Source organism: Rhipicephalus sanguineus, chromosome 6 (genome assembly GCF_013339695.2).
Source record: "Rhipicephalus sanguineus isolate Rsan-2018 chromosome 6, BIME_Rsan_1.4, whole genome shotgun sequence".
Classification (NCBI taxonomy): Eukaryota; Metazoa; Arthropoda; class Arachnida; order Ixodida; family Ixodidae; genus Rhipicephalus; species Rhipicephalus sanguineus.
Genome location: NC_051181.1, coordinates 45414968 through 45433982, shown reverse-complemented (window position 1 = coordinate 45433982; position 19015 = coordinate 45414968). Strand labels below are relative to the sequence as shown.

The 19015-nt window shown below is 46.0% G+C and overlaps 1 protein-coding gene across 1 annotated transcript in view; it reads left to right on the top strand.

Annotated features, from left to right (window-relative positions):
* LOC119395743 (dedicator of cytokinesis protein 3-like) overlaps positions 1-19015 on the top strand; it is a 94377-nt gene that overhangs the window by 24725 nt on the left and 50637 nt on the right. The window contains exons 11-16 of the mRNA XM_037662745.2: positions 3392-3597; positions 4835-5189; positions 7065-7162; positions 10982-11074; positions 12918-13018; positions 13756-14005. Of these exons, the coding sequence (XP_037518673.2) occupies positions 3392-3597; positions 4835-5189; positions 7065-7162; positions 10982-11074; positions 12918-13018; positions 13756-14005 (1103 nt within the window). The remainder of the gene's footprint in view (positions 1-3391; positions 3598-4834; positions 5190-7064; positions 7163-10981; positions 11075-12917; positions 13019-13755; positions 14006-19015) is intronic.

The window sequence follows — 19015 nt, the reverse complement described above, 5'->3', positions numbered from 1 at the left end:
GGGGTGTTGCTCCGGGCCTGGAAGTTGGTAACAATGCAGGACGTGTAGCTGAGGGCATTGTCATGGTGGAGCTTGATCGTGTCTTTGATGTTGGCCCTCACGCGCGCAACCTGGCGTTTCAATCTCTTAAGCACCTCTAGATAAAAGGTTGAGTTGACAGCTTCTCCCTGCAGTACAAACTCAAGATAGACGATTCCTGGGCTGTCAAAGAAGACAATGAGCATCTTTTTGATGCAAGACTTGCTCATTCGCGCTTTCTTGGGGCAGGGCATGATATTGTGTGCCACTCGCTGCTCTGCCTTTTTAATTCTGAGTCGTACTTGAACATTGTCTCCGGTTACGAGAGAGTTAAGAAAGTTCAGCTCATTTTGAATCAAATCCAACAATTCTTAAGAGCACAAAACCCGAAGTTCCTTTTGATCTTCAGTCAACAGTTTCGACACAAGCTTCGCGCAGACCTTGCGCATTTGCAGATCTCTGTCACTATCCCATGTACCACAAACCTGGACCTGTGTAGGGTGTCAGAAATTTGCTGGATGCTCAGTCGACGATTGGGACATAACATTTCTCACACACAATACATGTCTTCATCTGTTCTGGCCGTTATTGAACATCCAGAACGGGGTTCATTGGCGACCTCCTGCTGGCCCTCCTTGAACTCCTTGTGCCACCTCACGGACTGTCGCTAGCTGGGAAATACAGTAAAAGCTCGTTAATTCGGATTTCACGGGACCGGAAAAAATGTCCGAATTAACCGAATGCCGAATTAACGAATAAACAGGAAAAACAACATTAAAATCAAGTTGCAGAGGCATACCTTTATTTGCTGAAGTATTTTGTAATGGTCGTCTGCGTTTTCGCGCTGATTCCGGCTGACATTACAATTTTTCTTAACTCTTCCAAACGGCCAACAGCACATTACAATTTTTCTTAACTCTTCCAAATGGCCAACAGCACGCAAACTGTTGCAAGTGCTCAGGCAAACGTCCTCTAATATCGAAAGCGCCTCCGAGACTTCCCGTGAGGTGCGACGATGAGGTCACGACATCATTAATAATTTCTTGATCGGGCAGGAGACCAGTCGTGGCGACACAATCGTCAATCGCGATGTAGTCCTGAAGGGTCATATATGTGGGAAGGACAGCATCGAAGGTCGGACAGTCATCGTCGGTGGACTCGGCTGATAAGTCGTCGATGCCGTCGTCAGCTACTGCCGCATGCTCGGGCCTCACATGAGAACTTTACTGAGACCCCGAGGAAATGGATCATGCGCTTATGGTCTTCCTTGGCAACCAATACAAGTGCACTTGTGAGGAACCCACTACGCTATAAATAATTGTAATTTTTGAGAAGTAGGGCAGCAGGCACTGTGCCATTTTTCGTCATTCTACGGAGAGCGTTGGTACCTGCTAAAGCCATGTAAGGCATTATGCACACTTTGTTGATGCTGTGCCTGATGACGATGAAGAATTATGGCAGAGTCCTTTGTAATGGGTTGGAAGCATTCAACAACCTACTCGTTGCGCAATTCGTATTGTGTGACGCCTGGTTACAGAATTCGCGTTGTGCGACGCTCGGTGCTTATTTTACTCTTCTACCACGCTATATTGCGTATGCTAATGTGGTTCCTTCCCGACATGAAGCCTGTATAGGACCTTTTTGCAAAGCAGTTTCAAGCACCGGCATGGCTCAGAGGTTGAATACTGGGCTCCCACGCAGAGGGCCCAGGTTCGAACCTCGTTCCATCCTGGAATTTTTTTCTTATTTCGTTTTTTTTTCTTATTTCAAGCGATACTGGTTACGGACACCGGCGGCGGCGGCGGACAACTACGGCGCCAAAAACGGCCAGTGAAATGATCTCATAACAGCTTTCGCTGTAATAGGAGAACTCCGCGAGAAGAGCATAACTACCCTAGCTAGCCACCCTACCCTAGCATAACTACACAACACAAGGGAAAATGGCGTCGGAGACGCAAGAAGACGCCGACGTTCGGTGACGCTGCAATCGCCCCCACTAGTTGATGACGATGGCGATGTCACTCAGGTTTCGGTTTCGCTCCAGTGGTGCCAGCGATGCTTTACCACACTTTTGTGTAGCGGCAGCCGTCAGCATTTGTCCGAATTAAGCAGTGCGGAGCCCAATTCTGACGAATTAACGAAGGTTTGGTCGCATAGATTAACATGCACTTTGGCCGGGACCAATAGAGCCGTCCGAATTATCCGAATTTCTGAATTAACGGGTGTCGAATTAACGAGCTTTTACTGTAGCGGTCGCCCGCTATTTCCATCACTTAAAGGAGGCCCACAAGAAGTTAACGTATGACACATGTGCAGTGGCGACAAACGCTAGCGCAAAGCTTTGCGTACGCTATTAGAAAACCGCCTAATGAAAAGGTTGCCACGTGAAAGTTTGATTGCAAGGCTTGATGCTGCCTTTTCTTTCTTTTTTCTTTGCTGCCATTCCACCACTGAAAAAACATCTGAAAAGTGAGCGACCTTGATCGCAGCGTCCGAAATCTGCGTGTGGTGCTCGCCGATCTAGGATGTCTTAGTCGCGAGAAAATTGGAGCGGGCCATGCGTGAGCACGCGCCTGTCATACTTTAGAAGGCCTGTTCTAACATTTTTTTTTTCATATCATATGTGCCATATTTTTACCGCGTCCGTGTCTGAAATGTTTGTTGTAAAAGTAGGAGGCTTTGAAAAATGTTCGCTATATGTGGACACAGTTTCAATGGGTAGCATAGGAAAATTGTAAATGCACTGAAATGTGGTCGTTATAACCGATAGATCATTATATCTGGGATCGTTATAATAGGGGTTCAACTGTATATGGTTGGTTTGTGAATACTACCTAACCCAGTTTGTTTATGAAGCATTTTAATGGCACAACAGCAAGGAAATTGAGCGATAAGGGTAGGGTTAATTTGTGAATACAGGTCATGAATATGCTGTAGAAAGGAGCAGTGAGCTTTATAATGAGTTTTACTGATGCGTGCTCACAGTGTCCTGAGCTGTTCATCTAGTGTTCAATTAAGGCTTGTCTAACCATGTCTCAACTTAGCAAGAAAGGCTTTTGTACTTTGTCTAATGTACCTAAACAGGAAGAGTGTTCCACAAAGGGCAACCAACACGAGACAGCTGCCTGTTGCCAAACGCATTTTGTACGGGTGACTGAAAGAAGTGATTGTATCCTTGTGTTGAAAACTTGTAAGGCGTGAAAGATTAACAGTGAAATAGGTAATTGTTAGCTGCAAGGCCATACACCACACTTGTAGTTTTATTTTTTATCAACAGGTTGAGAGGCATGATTGCATAATAGTTCCTTAGAACAAAGTGTTTGACGCATAACGGACTGGGTTATGGAAGTCCCACCCGTCTGCTTGCACTCAGGACTGAGCGTGTGCCTGCGGCCAGTGTCTGATCCGGAGGAAGAGGGTCTGCCCGTGGTGCGCATGCGGGGTTTTCCCGAGGTCATCATGCCGGGGGATGTGCGCAACGACCTCTACCTGACCCTTGACCGGGCTGACCTTGCTGGTCCCGCCAAGAACATAGAAGCTCGCCTTATGCTGGTAGCCGCAGATGGACGCATCCTTCAGGTTGGTGATCAGCCATTGAACATTCTGAAGTTTGGAACTAAAGCCGATGCTCATCCTTGCTCGTGTGACACGACTTCAGAGTGTGAGAGATGGTTGGCGTGTACATAGGGTGCACAGGCAGGCACTTCTGTGTGTTTGATTTGTTTATCTTCTGTATTTATTTGTTCACTTGTTTCAGCTGAACATCTAAAGCTGTACAGAAATATCAGTATATAAATATCAAAAGAGTCAGCTCCAAAACTATGACATTTGAAACTGGAGCACTGAGACAGAAATCATAGACGTCAGAAAAGCTGCTGCAGTAATCTCTGCATAGAGTGACAGCAGTGTTCAGAGAAGCATATGATTGATGTTGGCAGTGGGCAGCACAATCATTGTGCACAACCGAAACGTGTCAGTTGGGGTTGGATATGTTGAATCTATGGTGATATCGTTGGGGAACACACGAGTGTTGCGATTCAGATGAAGGGAGTCTGGTGCAAGAAATTGAGTCCCAATTCTGGACAAGTCCTGCTGTCCTCCTTATTTCTCACAAATGCATGAAAACGTTGCATAATATATCAATACGAGTACTAAAAAAATGAGCTGTTTCTTGCAACTTTAATGCACCTCAGACACAGGTGTAGTTTATCGTTTATTTTTTGTGATTTACCCAAGTTGCAAAAAAAAAGTGACTGCCAACACTGTATGTCATTGCTTAGGATGCTACGAGTCACTAGAAAATTATTTGAGATGAATAGGTGCGGCGCAAAAAGGACGGCGACAAAGTGAGGTTACGAACTGACAAACAAGGGCACCATTTCGTGTCTGTTGTCAGTTCATGTCTTCACTTTGTCCCCGTCCTTTTTGCACCATACCTATTTATCTCAAGTAATGAACCAACTAGCTTAGCAACAAGCCCTGTTAAAAAATTGAGATGCACAATCCATCGCTTCAGTCTGTGGTGACATGTTCGCTAGTACAAAGCTTTTGGGTCAGGTTTTAGCGAAGGGTGCTACGTTTTGAAGATTACATGCACAATAGAAATCCCGAATGTTGGTTGGAAGTCACAGACAAGTGGAGATTGACAATTTTGAACAGCGCAAATGACAAGGGACAGGTTGAAAAGAAAACGGGACACGTCAACCTGTCCCTCGTCATTTGCGCTGTTCAATATTTTCATTCCATACCAACTTGCCCAGCTTTCCATTTTGACAAGTGGGCACCCTGACTGAAGCCCTTTCCTCCACATTTGCAGGACTGCCTGAGTGGTGGGGTGGGCCAGCTGGAACCGTCATGCGAGTGGCGCTCTCTGGTGTTGTGCCGCACGTGCACCCCTCGGTGGGGGGAGGCCGTGCACGTGCGGCTGCCCCTGGAGCCTCTGGAAGGGGCGCACGTGCGCGTGGAGCTGCGCCACTGTTCGGCGCGCAGCGGACGTGAGCCCCGGCTACTCGCTTGTGCCCTGCTGCCTCTGCTGCAGCGAGGCACCGTGCTGCCCAATGGCCCCCACGAGCTGCCTGTCCTGCGAGCTGACCCGCCGGGAGGAGCCCAGGCACGCCACGAGGCCCTGCACCTCACCACCCTGCTCATTTCCACCAAGCTCACCCAAAACAGTTGAGTGGAAGAAAAAAGTTAAAAAACATATTCTAGCATTCTAGTCCACTTAGCACACGGGTCTCAAACACACGACCTGTAGACCTTTTACTAGTAGGCCCATCTGCACATGACTGTCCCATATTTTTTTTCATTTTGTTAATAAGTATGTTCGTGAGCCTTCAGCCCGCAATGGACAGCTGTCCGCACAGGACAGGGACTTGAGAGGTTTCTCTTCGAATGTTTTTGGCTCAAGAGGTGACTTCTTAGAGACCCATGGTTGCCGAAGGCCATGTCGCTCACTGCGAGAAGGGACTCTACCTGGTGACGGCGGTCAGTATCCAGATTGGAGTCGTGAAACTCGGTATCGATATGTTTCTTGAATACTGACGCCAAACTTCTTTCAGAAATGAGATATGGAAAAGGTCTTTTTTAAATGCCTCCCCCCCCTCTTCTTCAACATTCTTCACTGTCCCGGCCCTTGTGGGACTGAATTTCTTGGCTGCGGACTGCTAGCTTTGGTGAGCCTGAGACCCCTGACTTAGCAGTTTCAGCATCTTTTAAAGGAGACATACCACACAGTGCAGGCATCGCCGATTCGGCATCCCATGCCCAGTGCCTCTTGATAAAATGGCAACAACAAAAAACAGGGGTTATTTTTTGCAGCCATTTTGAGCACTATTAAATGTCAGTATAATCAAGTGCGTCAAATTGCCAATTTAGTACTTCAGTGGAAACTTTGCTGTGTTGAAATTGAACCTCTTATGATAAGTAAATTGTCGCTGACCGATTCTTTTTTTTTTGCGTGGGAGTGCTGCAAGAAAGTTCGAATAGCAGGGCAGTATGTAAAAAAACTAATTTCAGTAGCACTTAAAATGTCAGTTTTGATGAGTATGGGTTTTGGTCACCACAACTTGATGCCTCACAGTAGCCGTACGTCACATGTTACAAACTGTGGTAAAAAGTAGGGATGGGCGAATAGTAAATTTGAGGTTCGAAGCGAATCCGAAGCAAATAGTGATTTGGTCGATTAATTTCGAATCGAATAGTTCGAATAGTACTCACCACATATTATTAAAAAAAATTGAGCATTTTCTTCATGACCCTTGCACAGTATTTTTAAGAATTGGAACTAGGTATGAGTAAATGTCACTTCTTTGGTTTGAAATGAAGTGGAAGAAACCTTGAATGGTATCAAAATTTGAGTAGCAGTAGGGTGTGAGTAGTGGTACAATATGTTACAAGTAAAAAAATTACTATACTTAGCGCATATAAGCCCATATAACACGCTGTTAAATTTTAAAAAATATGTACTCTTAACTTTGAAGTGTCGCTTCACGGCAGTGCAGATTTCCCCTGGAAGGATGGTTTCACCGTACAGCAACCCAACGCTGCAGTGAAACCACCTTTACAGGGCGTTATGTGCGGTCAAACATATATATATTCGTTCATTTTGAATACTTCGAAATTTCGAATAATATAAATTCGTATCGAAGCGAATTCGAATACTTTAATATTGGTTCGAATATTCGAAACGTCCGAATATTCGCCCATCCCTAGTAAAAAGCAAAGTTATCGTGCCTATTCTGCTGCTGCGGCTGGCCATCAAAACCTTGGGAGTGTTGCCTAGACTGGTGCAACATCATTACCATTTGCTCCCCCTTCCCATGAATGCACAACATAAAAAGTTGCAGCAAACAATGCAAAGAGCTTCATTCTAAAATCGCATGAAAGCAGGGCAACAATCTGAATTATGGCATTTCTGTTATGCAACAGCTAACATATTGTGTCTGAAGAATCAAGCAGTTATTAGTTAATTCAGAATGAAGAGATCTGGAATTATCGAGATTTTGCTGGATGTGGCAATAACAACGTGTGTGTGTGTGCCTTTGCAGGGGACCTGCTGGCATTGCTACGCTGGAAAGAGCAGCCCGACGATGTGCCACAAGCACTTCTCGGCCTGACCAAGCTAGATGGCGAGGAAATAGTCAAGGTGGGCAGTGTTCGGTGCTTTTGGGTTTTCGAGCCTTTTTTTACCATGGGGTCTTTTTGCATAGAAGGATGTAGTGGCTCTGGTAGATGAGCATGTTGCCTCCCACACACGGCATGCAATCACTTTTGTAAGTATTTTCACAAGATTGTGGCCGGACATGTTGGCGTTGCCGAGTGATAATGTTCCTATGGGGGCACAGTGCGAGACTGCCGTGGTACATAGATAGCCGAATGCCTCACAAAAGTAAATTCCCAAAGTGGTCGCCAGAAAATGCGGCTTTTACTTCACCTCCTTCTAAACTGCACACAGCGGCGCATTCGGCCAAGATCTCGTCGGCTGACAAAACTGCTGACAGATAAGACTGCACCAACAGTACTAAACATTCACTGCACATTTGCTCAATGACTCGCAAACACAAGAAACACAAAGGCAGCGTGATCAGCAGCAGTCTGTGGGGAGCCGCAAGTAAGCACCTCTCCTCCAATGATGATGAGCCTAAGCCAATGCGACAGCTCTGGACAAGAAACACAGATCTCAAAGGATTTACTTTCCTTACTCCGTGCGCCAAAATAAATTTTTAAGCTACGTCATAGGTACCATTCTGGATTGGAAATACAGATCTCGGAGGCCATGCTTCCAATCACGAGAATGTGAAAATGTCATGCGTGTCAAGTTCGGGGTGCGATCATTACACAGGAAAAAGAAAAAAAGTGGAATTTTTGACGACAAAAAATTCGAGGGTGCGATCATTACGCAAGTGTGATCATTATGCGAGTAAATAGGGTCAATGCCTCTCCCACTCTGTTTCTTTTGGTGAGTGCACTGTGACCACTAGTTTTTATGTAGGCAACCAATTTTTGATTTTGCTTGCAGTTATTCACAACACCACTACCAACTCCATAAAAATTAGGTGGGTGTTCGGTAAGAGGATGGGCTTAAAACATTTTGTCCAACCAGTGCATATCGGTGATAGAAATTTGTAACACCGTACTGGTTTTTGTGTAATTTTTCAGACACAATGTGCACGAGCAATGTCGCAAAAGTACAAGACGCAGTCGCTGCAAACAAGGGTGTGATAATTCAGGTTGTCACCTTGCTTTCATGACATTTCGAACCGAAGCTCTTTTGCTTTTGTGTCAGGCTTGCAACGGGTTTCGACGTGATGCCTTTACAGTCAAATTCCGCTACAACGAAATTGACGGGACACGCGAAAAGTTTGTTCTCGCGGAATTTCGTTGCAGCGAAATTTCATCTATAGACCACAAACGTTAGGAAGATCTGATTATTACAACTTGTTCTTTGGTCCCGGCAAGCACATGCACTGTCTTTTGCATTGAATTCTTGCCAACTCGGACGTACTTGGCCGCACACCGCGTGAATGTATGTTCTCGCGTATAACACACACAGAATATACAAAAAATTTAGCACTAAACTCGGAATGCGGGTTATACGCGAATTTTGGTGCGCAAATTTGCTTCACGGCAATGCAAGGAAGGCGGCTTTACGTCAGTACGCGAGTTATGCACATGGGTTATACACAAGCAAATACAATATGCAGGCTACCCTCGAAGCATGCCGAGCACGTAGCGCCACAAAGGAGCGTGCCAAAGTTCGCTGGAGGCTAACTGAAAACGAAGTGCGGAAGCTCCGCACTACCACAGTCATAAGCAAGCAAAATGAAAGCCGAAACGCTTCATGCCGTTTTACGACTTCCTTGCCCTTAATCTTTCTTCTGATGTGTTAGCTGCGTACTTGAGCGTATTCCCTTTCGATGATCGCGAAGATAGCGACCGTGGTTTTCTGCACAGCGGTTGCGGCAAACGGTAGTTCCGTTTTCAGTCTGTGCGCGCTGGCCGTGTGCGTGCCTTCAGAACTACGTCGTTTCTATCTGTCATCGTGTCTACTGCGGTTTTGACCGCAGCATTGCTTTGAGCCAATGCGCGTACGTTGGATGTGCGCATACTTTAATGGTCGTCCATCATCGGGTCGACACGACCGCATTTGTGTTCGCAGCGGTTGCGGCAGAATGTAGTTACGCTTGGACTAGGTGCGCGCTGGCCGTGCGTGTGCCTTCAAAACGCCGTGGATGTCATTCACAATCGCAGGATTGTGACGACGAGCAGTAGTTTTGTTTTGAGTGCTACGTCAAAACAGTGGCGGGAGTTCTTGAAGAACGATTCTTCCGCGGCCCGCACACGCATCAAACCCGCCAGCAGCTTCATTGCAGATGGACGATCTGTCGCCGAGCATCTCAACGGCGAAAAATTTACCGGAAGGTGCGTGTGGTGGCACAAAGCATGTCTCTGATGAAGACACGGGTCTTGTGATGCGGCCGCACGGCTCTGGCAACGAGAAATGGTCGAGTTTCTAGTGGAATTTCGCGGCATTCCTAGGCAAGCTCCTTTTCCTTATGTGGTGGCACTCGCGAAAACTTCTTTCAAGCGGAAATACATACCCAGAAAAAGTATTCGATGTGATGAGACATTTTTCGCATTGTTTTCTAGGGGCGACTGACGGGGAATTGAAAATTATTCGTTGTGGCGGAAATTTTATTGTAGCGGTATTTGACTGTATCAAACTGAATGGGGAGCAGTGGCTTACCATCCTAAACAATACCTAAAGCTTTGATGGCAAACTACAGTGGCAGGAGTGTGCATAGGCTTGTGCATCGCCCCGGTGTTAAGCGATTTGTATCTAGCTCATTTGGATAGAAAGCTTCATGAACGGTTGGCTGGGATGAACGTTAGTAAGTGCTTCCGCTTTGTCGATGATTACTTGATTCTGTTTGATTGCGATTATGATGCAGTTGATGAGTCTGCGCTCGTCCTCGCCGTTTGTATGTGTACCGTGTAAAATTTTCTGCGCTGAGCAGTTTAATAATGGAATACCAACTAGCCCAATCCCACACTTTACTACAGTGGCAGAATGTGTGCAATAGTTCTTTCACACTGATTACTAGAGATGGGCGAATAGTGAATTTGAGGTTCGAAGCGAATCCGAAGTGAATAGTGATCTGGTCGAATAATTTCGAATCGAATAGTTTTAATAGTAATTACCGCATATTATTACGAAAAATGAGCATTTCTGTCATGACCCTTGCACAATATTTTTAAGGATTGGAACTAGGTATGAGTGAATGTCACTTTTTTGGTTTGAAATGTAGTGTAAGCAGCCTTGAATAGTATCAAGATTTGAATAGGGCATAGGTCATAAGTGGACGTTACAGTTTAAAAATTACTATACTTTGCGCATATAAGCCCTATAACATGATTTTAAACTTAAAAAAAGATACGTACATTTAGCCTTGAAGTGTGGCTTCGCGGCAGTGCAGATTTTTCCTGGATGGGTCGCTTCACAACACAGCAACTAGACGCTGCAGTGAAACCACCTGTACAGGGGGTTATGTGCGGTCAAATGTATACATATATTCGTTTGAATATTCGAAACGCCCGAATATTCGCTCATCCCTACTGATTACCACTATGTTGGACCCACATTTTCTTTGGTTTTGCACGATCCATGAGTATGCATAATGAGAACTTTGTCAACACAGCATCAAACTGTAACTACGCCTGTGGCTCTCATATTCACCATAGCAGAATTTTTATTGTTAATGAAATTTGTATTTTCTGCTGCCCGATTACTTGGATGTTTCTTGCCACACCCTCCATGTAAAAAAGAGAACCAGTCGGCAACAATACTTTGCATACAGAAGGCCGAATTTCATTATAACAAAGTTTCTGCTTAACAAAGTAAACTGCCAATTTTACTCACTTTGTTATATGGAGGGTTACCTTGATGTCTTCTTGTCTTGTGCAGTTCCTGCAAGACATCCTGGATGCACTGTTCTCCATGTTCTCAACAGCTGACGGCAACTCAACACCCTACTCAGGCCTGGTCTTCAAGACATTGGTGAGGCCCACGCTTGTTTGTTATGTAATGCTGACACTGAACATAAGGTGGATGTTAGTGACAACTCGCCTGTATTTCAATGCACTTAGAGATCTATGAGGCTGTCTGTCCTGTTATAGTCAGTCTGCATAACACAGGCTCATGACCATACATGCAAAGGTCAGGCATAGGAGGAGTTGGCAGTGGGAAGTACTTTGGAGAAGTTGTCAAGCAACTTTTACCCTAACCCTCGTTTTGCATGAACCTTAATCATGCCTGCGCTTTTAGCATTTTGCATCACCAACGTAGAAGGATGCTGGTAATTTGTGTGCGTGGAGCTTGGCTGCTGACATAGTGAGCTGCGTTGCGGACAAGCGTGAAGAAAACAACTGTTCATTATGAATGTTCCTAAAAGACAGGAGCCGAGTGATAAACAGTCTATAATACAGCTAAACCTCAATATAACGAACTTCAATATAATTAAATTGTCACTATAATGAAGTATTGCACTTTTTACAGCTTCATGGTCTTGCAGTTATGGTGCTCAGCTGCCAACCCGAAGGTCGTGGGATCGAATCCCAGCCACAGCAGCTGCATTTCGATGAAGGCGAAAGGCTAGAGACCTGTGTCCTTAGATTTAGGTGCATGTCAAAGAACTCCAGGTGGTCCAAATTTCCAGAACCCTTCTCTACAGCATCCCCCATAATCGTATCATGGTTTGGGGACGTAAAACTTCGACAGTTATTATTATTAGTTATGAGCCTCACTGCTATCAGCTCTATAAAATTATGTGGATGTTCTGTGATAAAACCAACTTCCAAGGCAATTTTTTTTAACCCCATTGCATAGCAGCGACAGAAACTAGCTATGCTGTGATGGGTCTTGCTCAATTTTAATTTAGCTTGCAATGTTGCGAAACAGAAAATGTGGCACGGAGATGCCATTATTCAGGTTGTTGCCTTGCTTTGTTGCGATTTTAGACAACAGCTCTTTTGTTTTTGCGTCATGCGACGGTTTTCAATGTTGGCATTCATCGGACTGAGTGGGGTGCTAGTGGTTTGGTTTGGTGAACATTATAGCATTGGCACTGCACCACTTTAGGCAAAACCTGAGGTTTTGGTGACATGTTACAGAGGCAGAATAGGCACGATAGTTTAACTTAAGCCATATTACCACAGTGCATTGGATTTGTATTTCCTGCTGCTTTATGCATGACATATGGGCACTGTGGAGAAGACTTTGCCAGTGCAGCATCGCCGGAGCTCGTGTTCAACAAAATTGTTTTTTTAAGGTGAAAGCCTTAGATGTCTCATCAAACTTGAAAAGTGACCGTCAGCATTGACATGAACACGAGTGATGCTAAAAGTTATCATGTGACGAAGTCACATTACAATGTCATTACGACATCACATATCATCAAAATTTGTGACGCCATAGTGACATTACTGTCACAATGTATAACGTGCCGTCACATGGTGACGTCATCGCATGACATATCGCTTGGTCATAGGCGGGCTGATCCTAGAAGCACGTGATGTAGAGAAAGCTTGTGATGCCTCCAATCTCGGAGGTAGGGCGAAGCCACGCTAGGTGCAGAATGCTTTTGGGGGTGGGGTTATAAATGCAATTGAATGAGAAGGAATAGACGATGGCTTTTACCTTCTAGGCCATTATGTCAACTGTTCATTATGTCAACTGTTCATCCCTTATACAGATAGAAACTGGGGTTTTCAAATCATTGCATTTCGAACAAAGTGAAGATTAGCCGTGTGTGTTTGAGTGCAAGTGTACTCCGCCAGCTGTACGCACACACGTACACAAAGAATGCATGTGCATGCTGAGTGTTCCTGTTTCTTTTGTGCAGGTGTACATACTCAGTCTGCTAGAGAGTCCCAAGTTTGAGCACTTCAAGCCGGTCTTGGATGCTTACATCAAGGGACACTTTGCAGCAGCCCTCGTCTACAAGTGAGCCTGCCTACCTGCACTTTTTGGTTTTGCTTACAATCATTCAGTCTTCGCTGTTCAGTCGCCCATCTACATAGCACAATGCTGCAAAGGGTGATACTGCATGATGAGGATTTTGACAGTGAGGCACAGTTTGCAATCACACCAATATCTTTAGTTGCAGGTAGGATACGGCCATTTAGAAAGAATACATCTAATGCAGTGGTTCCAAGAGTTAATCAATTTTTCAGGGTGGAACATTGGACATTTTGAGAGCAAGGGGGGGAGGGGGGGTGCGGGATATTAAGTTTATGAATTTCAAGTTTTCAAACTTCCTGTTTTCGACACACACACAGTCCATATCTGGTCACGCACTTTCGACATCTATGACACACATAGAAAACGGGAGCAAGGGAACTTGTGTTCTAGCGCTGGCACTGGAGTTGGCTATCTTTGAAACTGGAACGCCACCTCTTCAGACTCGTTTTTACATAGCCAGGTGGCGAGAGTCATGGTTCGCTGGCATTGCATGCGTACGGTTGCTTTTTACTGATTCCTCAGGTGTGCATTTTGAAGGGGTCAATCGGAGCAGTGGGTGGCCTTTCCACCACCGCCCACTGTGGGGAAAACCCTGATGATCGACAATGCAAGCCCTGATCGCATCAGATTTCCCTCCCACACACCTTATTACACACAAGCATGTTGTGTAGTTGGTGCACCTGTGTGTCTTGCTTCACAACGTGCAATGTGCTTTGCAGGGGCCTGCTGCGATGTGTGGCGCATTGTGCGGAGCTGGCCGGCGATGCTGGAGACGAGGCTCCCTCGGTGGAGCACTGCTTTGCGTCGCTCGAGGCAGTCATGCAGTTTGTGGTGCAATCGCGCCTCCTCCTCAGCCGTGCGACGGGTACCGACCCAAGTGAAGGCTTCTGGGCCGACCTGCAGCCCATGCTGGCAGCGTGCGAGCGCATGCTGACCGTGGGGGCCTCGGGCCCTCCCACCCTGGCACAGGTGAGTGCCCACTGCTTGATAGCACACTGAGTTGTGACCCAGGGTCGAAGCATTCGCTTCTGAGAAGTCGATGTCTGGTGTCTGGCTTGCACCATTTGCCTTCATAAATGACACGAAGGTCTTTTGCATAGACAGTCCACTGTATCGACAGTCATCTGGAGGTACAGTGGAAACTTGATGTAACAAAGTACTTAACTTTTTAATAGCACACCATGCATTTGTGATCTCAGTACAGTAGAGTCTTGTTACAATGAACTTGACGGGACTGCCAGATTTAATTCACTAATTTGAAATATTGTGGTACTGAAAAATCCTTATTTTTGTGTCTGTAATGTTATTGTAACAGTGGAAATTATGTACCTCTGCAGCAGATGCATGTGTTGGTGCTGAAGGGGGGACTGTGGTCTCAATACAGCGAAAATCCTTAAAAAATTTTTTTCACGAATCAGGATTTTGATGTCTTTATTGCCCAAAATATGGTCTGACAAAATATTATCACCTAATTGTGTCAAGTGCTAATGAATAGTAATCTAATAGTGTGGATATAAGAGAATTAATGCCCAAATTCTGAAATTTGGCTTGATTTTAAGCAGTGTTGGTAGTAACACATTACAAGTAATGGCAATACCGGTAACGTGTTACTTTCTTGAGTAACTTAGTAACACACTCGTTACTATTTTGGAACTGTAACGGGTAACATACTTACGTTACCATTTTTCGGTAACGTGAGGTGTCGCGTTACTCCTTACTTTTTACTCCAGTTATCCTGGGAGTTTTACACTAAACTAATTCACCTTGTAGGAGCCACTTTTCCAAAGCTCACCCTGACATTATTGTACATGTCACAGCAGTGGACTGCTGTTTGCCCACTAAACGTTGACAGAGTGGCCCTGCACGGGGTCCTTTGTTGTGCGGGGGAAATTGCAATGGGGAGCAAATTCCTGAAATTTCTGGAATGGATCTGCTATATTTTCGGCTACCTTGCTATCGAGGTTCAAGTTGTCATTGATTGTCGATGAAATGAAGTGACATGCAGTCCTCGTAACCGTCAAAAGCAAGCTGTCGAGGTTTGCTTGGCTTGTGGCAACGCCTCCTCTAGAAACATGCCTGCGGCGTTGCTGGCTATCCCATTGTAGCAGTCCTGTCTTGAGTTGTGGTCACTTGTCGAGAGATGTCGCCACGTACTGCCCTATTGTTTTCAATGGGGCTGGCGTGGTGTGATGTCGAGGGGGGTAATGTGCGCATGCGGAAATGTGTGTTGCAAGCGGCCACCGCTAAAGCCCCTGAAACTTCGTAAAGTAGCGACACTTTCCTCCTCCGCTCGCGTTCCTCCTCGTTATCCTCTCCTTCGCACTCTCTTTTCGAGCATGGCGCCACCTACCTTGCTCTTGCGTAGCAGACGACGCTTCGCAAAGAGAGCGCGCGCTTTAAGCATTCGCACTAGATGTCTAGCTCTTGGTATCATTTTTTAAAATTATATGTTGTTTACGAGATCTTAGGACACGTTTGTAAAGGACATGTGTGATGTTGAATGTTAATGTCCCGCTCTACATGAAGCCTTCTGAAACCTACACATTGTACACGTCGTCCTCGCGAGGCGAATTTGCCGCGCATGCCAATAACACACTGAGGCTGCCAGTACGCACTAGAGGTAGCCGTTCCGAAGTATCGGTTGGGTAAATATAGTTAACGCCGCTATACGTGCCTGTATTATGTAGCACTGTACACTGCAATACAAAAGGGTGTATTTGAGGCATCTCTTTCCCGCAAAACAATATCCAGCATCTAGCTCACTTGTTTTCTTTTTCACCAAATCTCTGCGCTCGCTATTTCCTGTTAACTGTTTAGCAACCTCACAAAAAGGGCGTGCTATGGGGTGTATTTCTGTCCCGAAACAATAACCATCAATCTCGCGTGTCTTTCCCTGCATTATCGCCGGGCGCGCAGTACTTCCAGGTCCCGAATGGTGTGCGTATTATTAAAAAGCATCCTTGATAGGAAAGTGGCGAGCGCCGAGTTTTCAAGAAAGGAAGCGCAAACTAGCCAGAGGACGGTTAATGTTGAGGGGCAAGAAGACTCCACAAAGGGTGCGGACAGTTTTTAGAGTGCACACATGGACAATGGGTGTTGGCGGTATTATGCTAGTTAAAGAGTGGCGACTACAGTCGATCCCGGATATATCGAACTCGAAGGGGACCGCAAAATAGTTCGATATATCGATAATTCGAAATACGCGTATGTAAGGCTTTAATTAAAGCACTGCAGGCATCGACACACTTTTCTGAAATCGTAAAAAGCGCGAACATGACGATTCGCTCACATATGCTAAAGAACAAGGCGAGAACTTCTTTTGCAAGTTAGCGCACTTTATTTCGCATGAAAAAAGTCCGTCAACTTGTCTTGCTTCTTGCGCGCCGTGAATTCATCAAGTCATCGTCAATATTATTGAAGCTTTCCAAATAAGTAAATTCAGCCCCTTCCACCACAACAGCGGTGATGCGCCACAACAGCGGTGATGCGAACGCTGATGCGAGCTCTGTAGCGCGGTAAAGGGTTTAGCGGTGGCAACGGCGGCTGGCATCTTCAAACCGCAAGGGTCCATTTCCGCAGCACCGGCAACGTCAGCTATGATCTCGGCATCGATGCAGTAAGAAACAGCTACGTCGTTATCTGCACCGATGAAGTCACTCGCTGTGCTCCCGTCCAATATGCCGCCCGGAAACGCTAAGTCGCAAAATTCACTGACGCACCGTACGCCGTAGTCGGCGATCATGACGCGCCCGAAGTCGTCACCTGGCACCAAGGCCCGTAAGGAAACAGTGCGCGATGGTGCTTTACTTGACGTCGTTCCAAGCACCGGTCATCGTTTTTATCGCTACGAGCGGGACAATGCTTAGTTTGACTCCCGAATTACGATTTATCAAGAACAAAGCGCGAAGTACACATTCTGCAAGAGACAACGCCAACAACGCTGCACGAAGAAACATTTCTCCACCGTCGACGTGTTGGCGATACCGGTGGCACTTGTGGCTTTGCAGACGGCAACGGCTACTTTGGCGAGAAATGCGAAAAAAAAAACGTAGCCTCTGAGATCAGCATTTTAAAACCGAAAACACTAAAAATACGTCACGAGGTTGCGGATCTCGAAGGCCATGCTTTGCGGGCCTGCATGCCATTGTGCGCGAAGAGACAAGGAAGGGAATGCAAACGTTACAACAAGGCTGCCAAGTCACTTCGAATTCTCATTTTGGTGCCCTCGGCAATCAGCCAATTTGGAAAACACTAGCCCATGCGTTAAAACCTGCGGACCGCGCGTCAAATATACCGGTGAATTGACAGGCGCTGCGCACCGAACTAGAGCAACGCAATTTCGTCACCTGCGCGCGACGAGGGATTGGAACTTACAAGAACGCGGCCGAAAAATGATCAATAGTTGTTAGAAAAAATGCACTTTCTGGGCTTCGGCGCGGGGCAGCGTTCGATATAGTGGATGTTTCGCTGTGCGGGAGTTCGATATACATGCACACCAACCCCATACTTTTGAATGGGAAATTCAAGGGGATTTCTCAACTGTTCGATATAGCCAATAATTCGATATATCCGAGTTCGATATATGCGGGATCGACTGTATTGTTTATTTAGAAAATGACTGTCAGTGCAAGCAGCAGCTCGGAGCTTCATTGAAAGAAGAATGCGCCAGAAGGCGTACATCATTTCCAGTCGATACATTCAGACAGCGTTGGTTGATTCGTTAAGAGATTAGACGAACCAACCATAGTGTGAAAGTGCACCTCGTAGACGTACTTGACATACGAACTATACTCGCTGCTCAATGAACGAGCAACCGAACGAATAAACTAGCCTGCCACCGTAAACGTTTCCTTCGCGAGAGCTCCACTCGCGGATAATAATATCATCTGGTGTTTTTTTAACGTCCCAATACCACGATATGAGTATGAGAGACGCCGTAGTGGAGGGCTCTGGAAATTTTGACCATCAGATGTTATTTAACGAGCATTGACATCGCACGGCGCACTGGCCTCAAGCTATTCGCCTCCATCGAAATGTGACTGCCGCGGTCGGTCGCGACCTTCGCGTCAGCAGCCAAGCACCATAACCTCCGCTCCACCGCGGTGGAAAGCCACTCGCGGATATGAACCTCCACACTAAATGGCACGTAAACCTTCGCGCTAAATAACACGTGTACGTGAGGTTCCTAAGTGATGAATGCATCCTGCGACTCGGTTGGGCACGCACGCTTTGCCTACCTACCTTCTATCGCAAGTCCACCGGCGGATCTGTCGACGTAAAAGAGTTAGAGAAAGCTATTTGCTCCAGGAAAAAAACCCAGCACGCAACAAAAGCAAACAGTGAGTACCACTCATAATGTGAGCTTTCGCACTACAGCTTTGTTTCTTCAAAAGAATTGCGCCGAATCTCTGAAGTTTTGCAATCACATAATCGATCGTCAGTCGGCGTGCCATGCTAGGCGCACAAACCAATACCGCAAACTCAAACCAATAGGCGCATCACGTCAAGCAGAAAACATAACCACATATTCCTGAAAAAAAAAAAAAAAAAACACTTAGTACAAACCCCGCAGAAGCAGCAATAAAACGTGTGAGGAATAGGGACGTACTGCACAATTAACTGAGATGTGTCTACGGCGTTATAGCACACAGCGATTTGCGCGAACCTCGACGAGTACTTATAGTGGGAGTACAGCAAGTTACCTCGCATAGTCGCGTCGAAAACGTCGGCTGAAAGTTCTATCTTCCGATTCGGTGTAACCAAGCCTTCCTTCTAAACTCTGTGTGCTTCCCGGGCGGCTATTTGCCTTCACTTGATTTGTTTCGGCATCCAAAAGCGCAGCAGAAGCCCATGGCAACCAACCGTGACGTCAGTCTTGTGTGCAAGGTATCTCAAAGCACAACGCACGCGGAATAGAAAGTGCGTATCCATAAAGCACATGCGCTGAGAACCAGCGAGCCCGCACTTCGAGAGCAAAGA